This window comes from Theropithecus gelada, chromosome 3, assembly GCF_003255815.1.
Source record: "Theropithecus gelada isolate Dixy chromosome 3, Tgel_1.0, whole genome shotgun sequence".
NCBI classification, from domain to species: Eukaryota; Metazoa; Chordata; class Mammalia; order Primates; family Cercopithecidae; genus Theropithecus; species Theropithecus gelada.
Window position 1 is genome coordinate 84,051,404 of NC_037670.1, and position 15,786 is coordinate 84,067,189.

General features: G+C 40.7%; 1 protein-coding gene across 5 annotated transcripts in view; it reads right to left on the reverse strand.

The window, feature by feature from the left end:
• The window catches only part of CREB5 (cAMP responsive element binding protein 5), a 418,280-nt gene that overhangs the window by 87,470 nt on the left and 315,024 nt on the right, over window positions 1–15,786 (reverse strand). For all 5 annotated transcript variants that reach the window (XM_025380685.1, XM_025380688.1, XM_025380690.1 and 2 more), the window contains one exon: window positions 13,520–13,630. In XM_025380685.1, the coding sequence (XP_025236470.1) occupies window positions 13,520–13,630 (111 nt within the window). The remainder of the gene's footprint in view (window positions 1–13,519; window positions 13,631–15,786) is intronic.

Sequence of the window (15,786 nt, forward strand, 5' to 3'; positions counted from 1 at the left end):
CAATGCTTCACCTTGCTTCTTAAAAAGAACAACAACAACAACAACAAAACATTTTATTCTTAATTCCAATTGAGAGCTGTGGTTTCCCTGAAAAGGTAGCCTACTGTCTATGTGAAAGTTATGAAAATGTTTCCTAGTTCTTAAAATACGAGCTAGTGGTCATTATTAACATTATTGTTAATGATACAGAGACTTGGTATTTTCCAATTTAACACTCGAGATTTCGAATATTAAAAAATACCCCCCAAATTCCATGACCTATAGTGATTTGTGCTTCCGCTGGGGTATAGATTTGAGCTGCATTTGCTCCACAGCTCTGGGTGGGAACAGGATGATGAGCCTGGCCCTCCATCTGGGGTCAGGATTACAATGTGGTTGTGTTCCCCACTTGCTGCCCTGGGTGCAGGGAAATGATGTGCTCCATGCATGGGTCTAGGGATTCATAACATGGCCAGGAAAAACCCACCGAGGAACATCAGGGGCCTACTGTTAAAAAAATAGAGAGAGAGCGAGCCTAAGTACACAGTTGACACGGATAATAAATATTTGCTGGCTAATTGTCACTGCTTCCATGCATCCATACCTCCTGAAATCCAGTCACCACGTTGCTTTAAGGTAACCAAAGCAAAGACAGTATGGAAGGGTCAGCTAGTCCTCTAGGGTTACTCAGAATGTGAGCTTTGAAACCAGAGCTGGATTCAAATTCTTGGTTGGCCATTTGCTGGCTAAATGATCCTGGGCACTGTCCCCTGTACATCAGTTCATTTGTCTACAAAAATGAGGACACCTACCTCATAGGACAGTGGGATAATTAAAGAAGATAATAGACATAAGTGCACAAAGTGCTTTGTGTGGGACCAGGCACAGTGGCTCACGCCTGTAATCCCAGCACTTTGGGAGGCCGAGGCAGGCGGATCACCTGAGGTCAGGAGTCCGAGACTAGCCTGACCAACATGGAGACCCATCTCTACTAAAAATACAAAATTAGCCGAGTGTGGTGGCACATGCCTGTAATGCCAGCTCCTCGGGAGGCTGAGACAGGAGAATTGCTTGAACCTGGAAGGCGGAGGTTGCAGTGAGCCGAGATCATGCCATTGCACTCCAGCCTGGGCAACAAGAGCGAAACTCTGTCTCAAAATGAAACAAAACAAACAAAAAACAACACAAAGTGCTTTGTGGGTAGTTCCTCGCTGACTCCTTACCACATAGCAAGCACACGGGGCCAGGTGTGGGGGCTTATGCCTGTAATCCCAGAGCTTTGGGAGGCCCAGATGTGAGGATCACTTGAGACCAGGAGTTTGAGGCTGGTCAACATAGCAAGACCCTGTCTCTGTAAAAAATTTAAAAATAGCTGGGCATGGTGGCATCTGCCTGTAGTCCCAGCTACTTGGGAAACAGGTGGGAGAAGCCCTTGAGCCCAAGAATTTGAGGCAGCAGTGAGCTATGATTGGAGCACTGCACTCCAGCAGGGATAACAGAAAAAGATCCCATTAAAAAAAAAGAGACAGAGAGAGAGAGGAAGCACATAGTAACATGGCCCATGATTGCCACTCAGTGCATGTTTAATACTGTTATATAATCAATTATTCATATTTATTCATTTGATAAATAGATATTTTCTAGCAACTATATGCCAGGTGTTCAGATCCCTCCCTTTCAGGGAGCCTAAACACTAGTAAAGAAGTTACAACCTGATTAACAGAGGACTCACTCAACTTTAAAATAATATTCCATTAATAACACTTACGCTCCTTATATTTTCTGTTTAACTTTCTTGCTTGAGATCGGAGTCAGCAACACTTACCCATCCAATGATAATGATAAAGTGTAACTAACATAAATCTATATACTTACATAGTGACCAAGGAAATAAAAATGGCCAGAGATTGATTTGTCATAAATGGGATAAGAGCAGGATCCATGTAATCCTACCTCAGAACATTGTGAATGACACAAACACATCTCTGATTTATTTCAGATACTTAAGCATATATTTAAAAAATCAAAGGCTTGGTTAAATAAACACAGAAAATGTGGAAGAGCCACAGTAATACTCCTAGAGAAGCCAATATTTTTGTATCACATAAGTTGTATAACTATAAAAATCAGAAAGCTTAAGATCAGAATAAAAACCAACCTCTAAACACTGCTCCCAAACAAAAAAAAAGTAATACAAAACAAACACAAAATCCACAAAATAAAAGATTAAGTATATTTTTTAAATTATTCATTTAGTCTTAGCGAATGAAAGTATAATTTGTAAAGTAAGGTGGTGAAGCTGGTTAATTAATAAGAATTTTCAAAATGCAGCAGAGGAAGGACAATCTACTCTATTACTAGTTCCCTGGACCACAAGGAAGAAAAACCACCTTTACCTTAAAGTACAGAAATTCATCAAAGAATAAAATCAAGTGGCCAAAAAATATTTAAGACGACGTTCAACATTACCTATAATGTAAGAAATGCAAACAAAAATTTGGCAAAGTCTTGTTAAAATGATAATGTTAAATATCTCTGAAAATGCTGTAAGATGAAAATCCTCCTATATTATAGAAATAAAGAAAATTTAGTATAAATTTTAAGAAATTTGGAAGGGTTATAATGTTTATTCCCTTCGACCTGTGAATCCTAATTCTGAAAATCTATCCTAAGGAACTAAGTAAAGATGTAATTAGTTTCAGATTTTTTTTGTCTTTCTAATTTTTATAATCAAAGGACTATTTCTAGTACAGAAAATTCAAATATCCAGAAATAGAAATAAGGAAATAGTTAAATTTTTAAGTGATACCCCATAACATAAATTAGAAAATTATTAAAATGTTTTCAAAAGACACTTGATAGGAAAAAATACTGGTAAAAGTTTTAAAAACATGATATAAACTATATTTAGTATGAACCCAATTTTGATGTATTACATATATGAACAGAGAAAAAAGGCAATCCATTAACCTGTGTGTGTGTGTGTGTGTGTGTGTGTGTGTGTGTGTTTAAAGTACTGAAGTCTTGGGCCTACAGCAAGAGGATTTCAGCACTAAAGTGCTAAAGCATTTGATATAAGGCCACCACACCTTCAGATGGTACCACACCAGGGGTCAAGAGGCCTCATACAGGGCTTCTCTGCAGAGCTGTACTTGACTGTGGCTGGCAGAGCCCCCAGGTACCAACGTAGAGATTTGGGGAATTTGGGGTAGAATTCACACCTGTTCAGTGTCTCTCTCCCATCTGCTTATTATGGGTCCTTGAATTCTACCATTATGATTAAATGGTAGAATTAAATTATGATTTAAGTCTCATCTTCTCCCTGGAACTTAAAAAAAAAAAAGTAGCCCACAGTGTGGGATGACATATTAAATCACAGTAACACCACCTCAATTAGTTTATCAGATTTTCTTCCTTCTTTCTATCAGCAAACCTTTACTGGGCACCTAGCAAGTACAGGAGAGATGGCAAACTGGGGACATGGAGCTGAATCAAACTGGCCCCAGCTCTCATGGAGCTTGCAGGCTGGCGGTGAGACAGGTCCTTTGGACAATGACAACACGGTAAAGCTCCATGAGGAAGAGACAAACAGTGCAAGTGAAGTCTGTCCTAGAAGAAGGCATGGCTCCTGCCCACCTAGGGAAGGCAAGAAGACTTCACAGGAAAGGTGTCTTTGAGCTGAGTCTTGACAAAAGGAGTGGAGTTTGCAGCAGCAAACAGGGATTGTATGCAAGTATAGGCAGGGCAGCCAAAGGCAGCAAGAAGCCGTCAGGAAAATGCTGAGCTCCTGAGAGGGGCTCCTGGAGCCAGATCATGGTGTGCAGAGATGAGTGGAGGAGAAGGGGCTGGCAGGAACACTGGACCAAACTGAGGCCCAGGTACCATGGAAACATGGGTGTGGCACGTTCCTATGCAAGATGCCAAAAGGGAGAAGGAAGTTCCAGGAAAGGGTGCATGTGAAACACTTTACCAGCTCTGAAATTCTGCCCAAGTGTGCTCCTTACACCTCAGATCCTGCCTCTATTTTGAAAGCAAGGTTACAGACTTGGCTCTCTGGTAGCACTTTTAATCTCTGGAATACAAGGCCGCAGTTGGATTAAAATCTCATCCTCCTTGAACACTTCTGTCCTGGGGACTGTGTATACAGTTTTGAAATAAAAATAACTGAGGCATGCTTTTATTGTCTGGGACCTAAGTATCCTAGGAAGTTAATGGTTCATCTTAGTCATACTATGGCAATACAACAATCATTCAGTACAATCCAGCTTCTCAAACAAGTGATAAAAAGACAATTTTAAAAGAATATCAAAAGGGAAGACATACTCTTTATAGTTTAAACTTCAAGATTGGATTCTTGGGTTTTAACAACAACAAAAAAAACCCTAAACCTTTAGGAAAACTTTGCCTCCTCTGTCTACCTGAATGCCCCACCTTCCATCCCTTTCAAGGCACACATTTCCTGTGCTTCCCACAAAAACAAACAAAGAAACAACAACAACAACAACAACAACAACAACAACAACAAAACCAAAGCAAGACAGAGTCATCATCCCAAAGTGCAAAACAAACTTTCATTATTAGCTGTGCTGGCAAAAATCTTGGAAGTGTAAGCTACACACATTCCAAGAAAATGACCAAAATATATCTCTGCAAAGCAGAACTTCCCTGTAACAAGATTGTTAAATTTCCTTTTTTTTCCCCTGGCTTTTCTGACACAGCCGGACATATTTGCACAATGTTCCAAAGCAGACAGGGACACACGCGTGCTCACACGTCCACAAATACACAAGAAAGAGGCGCCTGAAAACTTTGTCTGAGAGCGGGTGTTCTGACCCAAACCATATGCAGTTTCTTTTTTGCCCAGATGCGTCTCAGTTCAGGCTCAGGAACATTAAACAAACATAAAAACAAGACCCAGCAATGCGCGTGCTGGGCTGGGTGACAGACAGCTAGCAAATATTGGGATTGTATTTCACCAGTTGCCGTGGTTACCAAAACAGGGTGGATACTGGCAGAAAGAGAAAGAAATAAAACTGAAAAGACAATGAGTCCTAGGAGAATGTCTGTCTGAGTGTGTGTACGAGGAGCCGGTTGTGAGGGTGGAGAAGGTAGGGCCTGGAGAAAAGATGGGATAGAAAGGGGTGATTTGAAACCCCTCTGTGCTTGCGTGAGCAGTGGATTCATTCACCACTCCACACCCAGCATGACATGGAGCTCTAGAACCTGAGTAAGATCCATGCAGGCTCAATGAAAACAGCGAGACAACACAGGGATTTGGGTTGGTGGCAGGCAAAACCAAAGCATTTTGTACTGGGTGCCAAGGGTGCCAAGGGATGAAATCCTCAGCTTGTATTCATACTCTGGCTGGCTAATAAGCCAAGTCAAGACCACCAAGTCTCTGGCAAAATCATAGAGAATTGAGCCCATTCCTTTGGGCGATTTGATGATCAGCTTCAATTCCCAGTTGACATAGAAGGGAAAAGCTGATCGGCCTCTTTCACCCCTGTGTACTTCACTTCAATAACCAAATTGCAGAAAATGCTTCATAAGCTATCACCTTACAAAGGTCACTCTCACAGCAACCAGCGGATGACTTTCCCATCAAACCCTGATAGTATATACAGAGGGAAGTTCAACAAACTTGAAAATCAGGAATCTGGGTTCTAATTCTCCTTCTTCCACTCATTAGCTTTGTGACCTTAGACAGGTTATTAACTTGAACTTCAGGCCTTTTTTCCTCAAAAGAAAGGATTTTGCCAAAAGAATCCCTGAACTCCCTTCCTATTTTGGAATTTGGTGATTCCTAGGCAATTAATCATCTCTCAATTCTTGTTTTCAAGACACATAATCAAATGTATATTCTCGTGCATCTGGAGTTCTGATCAGGTCATGGAATACAAACTCTGTAAGAACTTACTCTTCTCTGTATAAATATAAATAGATGGTTGCTAGCCCTTCTCTTATCAACGGTCTCATAATCTAATCATTTACATTTTATTTTTAAGATGACATGATGTATTCCCAAATTAAACTTTCTACAGTTTAAATGGGCAAAGTGGCAATGGCATATAAAAGTCATACTTCCAGCCAGCAGAAAGGAGATTGGGCTTCTGTTAGCTCTCAAAGTGTTAGTCTCAAAGTGCTATTGCTTTTAATTCTTTAATAACAATAGCTAAACTCAAATTCAGCACTTGTCTCGGCCAGACAGAAATATAGAGAAGACTCCTCTCCAATATTTAGTTGATGAGGTCTAGAGAGTTTAATAGGCATAAGCAAAGAGGTGATGGGGCCTGAGCTACTAATTTGAGCCTAATCTTACTTTATGCCACTGAGCTTTATTTTTACAAAGGCACGCTTTTATTCAGAATAAGTTACCATGGGAACTCCAGGGCTAGCATGATATAATAGAAACAGGATAAAAATCAAAGAAGACCTGGGCTCAGGTCCTGGTTATGCCACTGAGTGATCCTGGAAAAGTCACTTAACCTCTCTGTGTCTATAAAACAAGCATAGTAATTTTCCCTGTTGATCCTACAGGGTTGCTATGAAGCCCCAACAATATTATGTACATGGAAGCACTTTGCAATTTGTAAAGGGCTCTACTAATGTAAACTCATAGGATAACAATCCCTACTGCTGGCTAAACATTACAATTAAGGGCTGGAACCAGGAGCCCAGTGCTTGGGTTCACATCCCAGACCATATTTTACCAACTGCGTGTTCTACAACATACCCAACCTCTCAGTTTATTCATTCATAAAATAAGATTAAGGACAGTATCTGGGCCAAGTGTGGTGGCTCATGCCTGTAATCCTAGCACTTTGGGAGGTTGAAGTGCGAGGACTGCTTGAACCCAGGAGTTCCAAGATGAGCCTAAGCAACATAGGGAGACTGTGTATCAAAAAAAAAAAAAAAAAAAAAAAAAAAAAAAATCTGGGTGTTGTGGTGCACCTGCAATCCTAGTTACTAGCTGCACTACCTAGTACGTGGGAGGATTACTTGAGCCTGGAAGTTTGAGGCTGCAGTGAGCCATGGTCCCTCCATTACACTTTAGTCTGGGTGATAGAGCAGGATGTCTCAAAAAATAACAAAGAAAAAAGAATATCTACCTCATCAAATTGTTCTAAAAATTGAGAAGATATTGCAAGATGCTTAACATAGCTCCTACTACATACATAAGTGCTTGATTCAGGCTGGCAATAACTACTTTCTACCATGGTGTTTTCAGAAGGAAAATCGCTTTTAAAGTGAGACACAGGCCGGGCGCGGTGGCTCAAGCCTGTAATCCTAGCACTTTGGGAGGCCGAGACGGGCGGATCACGAGGTCAGAAGATCGAGACCATCCTGGCTAACACGGTGAAACCCCGTCTCTACTAAAAAATACAAAAAACTAGCCGGGCAAGGTGGCGGGCGCCTGTAGTCCCAGCTACTCGGGAGGCTGAGGCAGGAGAATGGCGTAAACCCGGGAGGCGGAGCTTGCAGTGAGCTGAGATCCGGCCACTGCACTCCAGCCCGGGCGACAGAGCCAGACTCCGTCTCAAAAAAAAATAAAATAAAATAAAGTGAGACACAGCATACATACGAGTGACAGTATAGATTGTTATTGTTGCTGCTGTTGTCATGGAATCTTATGTGATTCCTATTCATCTGCATGGTGGACAGCGGTTTTCACAGCAATGAGGGAGGAGGATTCTGAGAAATGTGGTCACCTTACTTCAGTCCATCATCTTCATGTTCTGATCACAGGCTACAGGGTCACATGGCTGCTGGCATGATTCAAAAGTCGATGAGAGCTTCTTTAAAGTCAATAGCACTTCCTTCCTGGTCAAGAGCTTCTGAGAAGCAGACAGCCTATTCATTCATAGTTTGTTAATCCTGGACTTTTAGGAAGTGATGCTGGGGATGATTAAAGCAAATAGGCAAATCGAAGAACTGCATTTTTCAGGAGTGGCAGAGACATGGTACCTGGAGACTGTCTTTTCATGTGTATAAGCTTTCCAGGCAACCCCATCTGGAGCCAGGCTCCTCTGTGATTTATCTGTTGGACAGTGGGTGGCCAAGGGGCACCGTAGGCAAACAGTTATCCAGCTCGATAATTAGGGAGGGGAAAGGCAAACACAAACACACCCAGGTTGACATTCAAAACAAAGTGGATATGCAACCATACCTCCCTAGTTCTTGTCTGCCAGGCTGTGTGGAGGAAACCACGAGCCGACAGAAGCACTGTTAGTAATGTATCAGTGCAGCTGACAGAGAAAGCACAATTCTAGGTAGAAATGTGAAGGCCCAAGCTCAGGGTCCAGTTTTGTGTTTACAATAAGGCTTTATCTCCCTAAATCTTTAGTGGGCCTTGGTGTCCTCACTTGTGAAAAGGGGGAATTGGAGAAGGTTCTAACTAAGTAGTCTCCATTTCTAAGATGCCTTGTCTTTCTCGTCCTTTTAGCTTGTTTCATTGATTCATCAACGCATGTACTTATGTATCTATTATGTATCAATAAACTGCAAACCTAACTATAGATGAGGTATGGACAATAAATGATCAAAATATGGCATGGCCAGTCCAAAACAATGGAAGAAATGGCATTTAGTATTGATTACTCTCAACTCCAAGGAGGACAATGACATTCCAACTTCTGTTTTCAAAGGAACAGACATACTGCTTTTCTCTCCAGGAAAAAAAATATGACAGATTTAGGTATTTTTCAAAGAAATCAAATGAAGTCAGCTACTCTTGATAGGCTGATTACTTAGCTTAGAATTCATCTGGATTTATCCCACTTCATCCCACCTTCATCATCATTGCTAGGGTTGGTTCCTTCTCATTATTTTAATTCAACTCAACTCAACTCAATTAAATTCATTTCTCATTTATGGGACCTTTCTCAGTACAAGGAGCTTGCAAGATGCATAGATTATTTTCAAGGAGCTTTCAATCAATCAAGTGAGAGAGACACATGTGTAAAATAAGAAAAGTCAAGACAAGAATGTGTTTGGATAAAGAACAGTGAAGCTGTACCAGTTAGTGAGGCTACAGAACCCTGTTTAAATCAAGGGGGAATGCTACTAACCACTCTACATCATTTCCAGGTTATTTGGAGGTATAAACTATCCTTGCAATCCTTGTCTCCCATTTTTATGTAAATAGAAATTAAACCAAGAGAATCTGATTTAATCTGCTGGTTACTGACATCTATCAGGTAGCCATATGATATTTTTATCGAAGGATCAATGTTGTGATCAAAAAGCTTTGTTACTGGAGTCTGAAACTTTAGTCTTTGCTAAGTGGTGTGTCACTGGGCCAGTTTTATTAACCGTTTGTAGCCTCAATTGCCTCAGCTGTAAAGTGAGGACAATAGGCCAGGCATGGCGGCTCATGCCTATAGTCCTAACACTTTGGGAAACTGAGGCAGGAGGATGTCCTGAGGCTAGGAATTTGAGACTAGTCTGGCCAACATAGTGAGATCCTGTCTCAACAAAAAAAAATTTTTTAAACTAGCTAGTCGCACGCTTGTTATCCTAGCTACTCAGGAGGCTGAGGTGAAAGGATTGCTTCAGCTCAGGAATTCGAGGCTGCAGTGAGCCACAGCCATGCCACTGCACTCCAGCCAGGGTGACAGAGTGAGATCCTGCCTCAAAGAAACAAACAAACAGTAACAATATCTCTGTCGTGGGGCTGTACTGAGGAGAAAATCAGGTCGCACCTGTACATACCTTTTTCCTATTTTCATTCCTAGTATCAACACTCCCTAGCCTTCACTAACTCTGTCTAAACTTAAGGTGAAATCTGGGCAGAGTGGTCAGAGCCCTCCATCATTTTAATCAGTCGTATATAGTAGTAACCAACTCATAGATAATGAGACACAAGACAGGTGTATGGCCAAGTCTCCATCCCCAACCCCCACTGCTTATTTAGCTTCCAAATCGTTACTGGTTTCTTTAAAGTAAAAACAATAACTTGTTTCAAAGCTAAATAGAATTGGTCTAATTCCCATAAATAGAAATGAACACAAATCTACAGAACTCTGAGAACACCATAACCACATTACTACAGAATTATTTGCATGTTGCAGAGACTGGAAATGTATCCCAGTATGGTTTGCATTTCCCCTACCCCCTCCTTTCCTCCTTTTCCCCTTTGAATGTTAAAAATGTCCACCAGGTATCTATCCAGTGAAATTCTTTCTAGCAGAACCCACTTTCATCTAAGACACACATTGCTCCCAGGAATCTAGAAGGAAGAACCTATGATGTTGAGAGGTTAGAAAGACAGAAGGCTCGCCGGGCGCGGTGGCTCAAGCCTGTAATCCCAGCACTTTGGGAGGCCGAGACGGGCGGATCACGAGGTCAGAAGATCGAGACCATCCTGGCTAACACGGTGAAACCCCGTCTCTACTAAGAAATACAAAAAACTAGCCGGGCGAGGTGGCGGGCACCTGTAGTCCCAGCTACTCGGGAGGCTGAGGCCGGAGAATGGCTTGAACCCGGGAGGCGGAGCTTGCAGTGAGCTGAGATCTGGCCACTGCACTCCAGCCTGGGCTACAGAGCGAGACTCCATCTCAAAAAAAAAAAAAAAAAAGAAAGACAGAAGGCTCTCAGAGCTCCGAGTCTCCTCTGACCTCCAAAAGAAATCCAATATGTGCATTGTGAAGCCATGTCTGTTGACTTAATTCTTCAGAAAATGAATCCATAAAATGAAATTATAATTAGCCAGAATTATGATAAAAATAGCTTGGACAGATGTGGCTACAGTACATTGATACTAATGGACATTAAATCAAAAGATTTGCACATGTGCTTCTTGATCTAGGCTGTCATAGATTAATGCACTGGAGAGCTTGTTAAAGGCACTTGGTTTACTTTGCGCTCACAATAGAAATTACTAATTTGGGGCAAAGAAAACAGATGCACTCTAATGGGCAATCACTAGTCAGAAAAATTCTAACAAAGTTGTGCATTTAAAGCAATCCTGTCTTAAACTTTTGTCCACTTCCAAGACCTCCAACTTTCGCCAGAGATTTAGGATAATGGCTTTTGTCTGTGGCCAACAGGGAGCTCGAAATGGACACTCTGACAGCACTGTCCCCAGGAGAATAAGTCTGCAGTGTTTTGGTGTGGGCAACACCTCCCTTGCAGCTCTCTGGTTACTTGTGTGCTCTGGGAACACACCCTGCAGAGTGCATTCATCACAATAGTCCATGTGTGACCTTTGGAAAAGTCCTTGAAAATAGTGAAACAAGAGTTTTAGTTGAAATCTGGAATCCATTCCAGTCTTACACAGGAAGAAAATTAGGCATAGAACAACAAAGCCCATAGTTCAGAGAAACCTGGGGAGGCTCTGGCTGACATTAAAATCGTGCAAGTTTTTTTTTTTTTTCCTTCACTACTTTGTATTTCATAAAAGCTTTTCATCTGAGCAGCCCAAAGCTGTTAGAAAATACTATATGGTTAGTATAGGGCAATAACTGATTTCTCCAGTAAAAACACAAGCATAATAAGAACAGAGATGCTGAGTGACATATTCAAATTCACTTAACACTTTTCCAGTGCTATTCTTTCAAACATAAGCAGCCAATGCTACCATTTTTCCCTTCAAATTGATGTATTGGCAGTAACAGGGGTAGAGGTGGGAGCTTGAGCAGAGAATAGTTGTACTCCCTAAGGCCCAACCCTGTGATAGAGTTAATTAGCTCAGATGCTGTGGACCTGGAAATATTCATTTTCTTAGAACATGAATCAGCCTTGTGGTGTGCTTACTCAGTAAATTTAACCCAACAAACATTTGTGGGGTAAAACTATTTTTATAAGTACGGACCAGTTCCCTTTGTTTCCAGCTGACATTATTCACTATTCATTTGCCAAACCATATGATTTATTTCATACATATAAATGAGCATAAACCTATACCACCTTTGAAGCATTTTCCTTCTTTGCCAGCAAGAAGAGGAGAAGGACACTTTTGAGTCAAGCAGTGGCATAAAATCCAGTGAAAATCAATTGGCAGAGACATTCAGTTTGGAATTGTTTTAGAATCTACCTAACATCTATCTGGAAGGTCCCTCCAAAAGGTACAGACCCTGAAGCAGATAAGAAGATTCCGAAGTAAACCACAGGGAGTCACATCTCAGACACAGACCCTGAGTATTTATTCATATACATGAAGAACTTACATTTATTTTTCTTAAGTACCTTCACAGTTCATTTTTTCTTTTCTTTCTTTCTTTTTTTTTTTTAAACAAGATACATAGCATTACTTTGGTCTCCAAAACAGATGCCAGTTTGAACTTTATTCTGCCAGCAAGTATTTGGTTTGGCTCAGCAGGGCTCAAGTTGAAAAAATATTTGCCGATTCCAAAAAGATTTAACGAGCTTTGCTGCAGATGCTGGTGCCATTTGGCACATCACAGGGACTGTGGCATAGCAAAGAGAACTCTCTCGACCACAGATTTTATTTGCCCAAGGTAGCCAACACTGGGAGCTCAGTTGATTCCTTGGGTCAAGAAGCTGCAAGTCAAATGCGTGAAGTTTCCAAGAGAAAGTGACCAAAGGAGGCATGAGAAAACTCTTGCTGACACTGAAAAGGAAGTCACTGGGTCTGACTCCACCCTGCACAGGAATTGATGGCTAACTTTCAGAACTATCAACAACATCCTCACACCAACCATCAGATACAGTCTCTAATGCTGCCAGTCAGCAGACCAGATTAATCTCCAACTTCTAGCAAAAGCTATCCTTATCCAATATCAGATGCTAGAAAGTTTGCTGCAGTCCATTTTGTAGTCATGTGATACCTTATTAATTGTGGTAGGAGAATTAAACTATATGTAAACTAAATGACCTATTTCAAGTAACTCCACTACATATAATCACCAAGCTTACTTCATATTGCAAAGACAGACACGTATTGCATTGGTTTTGCTAATATTTGGTAGAATATAGATGCATAACTCTGTGATTGGAAAGACTGACCTTACTGCAAACATACGTCATATGTTAAAAATCACTGAAGATTTTCACCTGAAATCACGCCTTTCAGTAAGAGTTGCAAGAAAATAAGAGCTCTCCTCCTTTCAAATCAACGTCACTTCTGACAATATAACAGAAAACACAAAACATTTTCATGTTTTGTGGGTGCTTAAGCATCAAGCTTCTGTCTTAATGAATATGGGGACAGGAAGAGTGGCATTGAAACTGTAACTACCTTGAAGAATGAGTAGTTTTGTATTATTTTTATTATTTCACATGTTGAGCAAACATATACATACTTGGGTATATCCTACCCCAACTTGTATGAATCTACCAAAACTCCTAAACGTTCCTTTCATTAACACCACATGCCAATCCAATGCTTGTTACATGATTATCTGACTCCAAAGCTCTGTAACAAATATCCTCAAAAAGAGGGGCAGTCTCTGCACTGCCTTTCATTCACCAAAACAAAGATGGAGCCCTCTACCTGGCTTAACTAAGATTTTGGAGTCAGAGTAAAAGTCAAAAGAAAAAGTCACAGAATAATGAAAGGGTGATTATAACTGTTACTTACCATTTTGGCTTCTGAATGCATTGGCTGGACCTGGGGAGAAGCACAGGGGTTGCTGAGATTTGGACCTTGCATCCCCATGATGCTGGAGTTCACTGACATTTGTCTCTCCATCTAAGAGAAAGGAAAGAAAAGAATTAGAAGTCTGCAAAAGGCAGTCTAGGTCATTAGACAAAGCTGTACTCTTTCTGTCCAATGGATCATTTAGTATTTCTTTGAAGAAATCCTGAGAAGCCCTATGGTTTGGTGTGTGGTAAGCAATGCCCTCCTGAGCCTTGAACTCAAGCACATCAAAGAATCATCCAAAGCCATGCTTCTGTACACGGTGCCCCAGGCCAAAGAGAACTACATTGTCATGGCGGATCACTTTCAAATAAGATTACCAAATATTTCCACTTTTGTATATACTCCAACTACCACCAATAGTGATTATTTTTGTGGATGCAAAGAATAATATATCCATACGAAAACTAAATGATCTATTTCAAGTAACTCCACTAAATATAATCACCAAGCTTACTTACTATGAAAGGATAAATAATATACCAAATGGTTAACTTGGGATATCTATGGCTTTTTTTTCTCTCTAAATTTTATATAGTAAACATAAATCTTTTGGGCAGTCAAAATAATTAGTTAGAAGAGCAACACCCTCAGAGGTGGTGGGCCTTCCTGTCACCCTGGTTCCCAAACACAATCATTATGATCCAGCCAGGCATTTGAGGTGCTGCCCAGTGTACCTCTTCTTCCTTGTTACCCTGTTACTCTATGCAGCCACAGTTTCAGGCCTGGCTTCATAGCAGGGCTAGGTCTTTGGGTAAGCGAAGAAAGCGGCCGAGGGTTTTGTATTTCACACGAATGGCTGCTCTCACATTGTCTTCCTGCTGGCCTGCCATTGTGTCTAAAATGAACATCGTTCAAATACCTGAATCGAGTTCTGGCATTTTAATCTCCAGGGTGCTCCTATTAAGAAGTAAATACAGCAAAATGTCTACTTCCATCCAGGAAGGGTGTGCTTGATTAATAATGTTTTCCATTTGGTGGAAAATTAACACTTTTAAAAGAATAAGAATAAATCAAGTACACTTAATACTAAAATCACACAGAAAAGAATTAGACTTTCCTCAGGGGAACAAGAATAGATTCTTTAATGCAAGCGTGTTTCCATTTGCCATCGGATGGAAATGAAAACAATGATTGGTAATTTTAAGAAACCAGGTTTCTGCTTAAAGTTAGCCTAGGTGGTTTTGGAAAATACAGAGTTGCTTACTATTGGAGGTGTTCAAAGAGTGGAGGACTGAAATCTCATGAACGAGAGTGAAGCTTGATAGAGATCATTGAACTAAATGACCCTTAAATGTCTCTTCCCTTGTTGCGATTCCATGACTGCAATTTCTGTTGTGTCTGCCCCAGAGGCAGGGGTATAATTATGACATAAATCTGTGGGTTAGTAGAGGTGCTAGCTAAAAGCTTTCTCTCAATTGACTGGTAGCTACTCCCTGTGACAGTTAAGAGCCATCAGCCTTACCTTAGCCTGAATGAGCTGATCAGTCATCTGGCAGTGTACAGATGTGTGAAGCTGTTTCAAGAGGACCTAATAAAGGTGAATTTTCTGTACATTTCCAAGCATTTCCGTACAACTTTGTGAGGCCTTGACAATTCAGTAAAATAAAATGTTCACTCCCACACACCCCCCCTAAATCTCTGAACAGCTACTCTAATTTTTAAAATTATTTTTATTGTGGTAAAACACAAATAACATAAAATTACCATTTTAACCTTTTAAAAGTATCATTAGGTACATTAAATTCAGGGCCATTAAGTACATTCATGTACTGTAATTGTAAATCATGAAGAATTCAAGAGTTTCACTGCTTTAAAAAAATTCATGTTACTTTTATCTCCCCTTCCAGAGGCTGGTGGATGGGAGAGCTGGAATAGTATTTGACCCCTTATTCCGACTGGTGACCCTCTCAGAGAGGGAAATCGAATTCCAAAATAACTTTTGCTTCCAGTTTGCCAAAGAAGGATCTTTCAGGAGTACAGATAATTGTCCAGAACCTTCCAAGCTACTAGTTATATAAAGAGGTAAGAGTAGCCTGCTCACAGCTTCTGGAATTGTAGTCAGCAATGCTTCCCACTTTTTGGAAAAGTTACAGTCTCTACCTAACCTGTGACTCACAAAATGCCAGTTTTAAACAGGCTGATTTACCTATTTAAAAGAAGTACATTTCCAACTTCATGACCGTTGTCTTACAGACCTAGAGTGT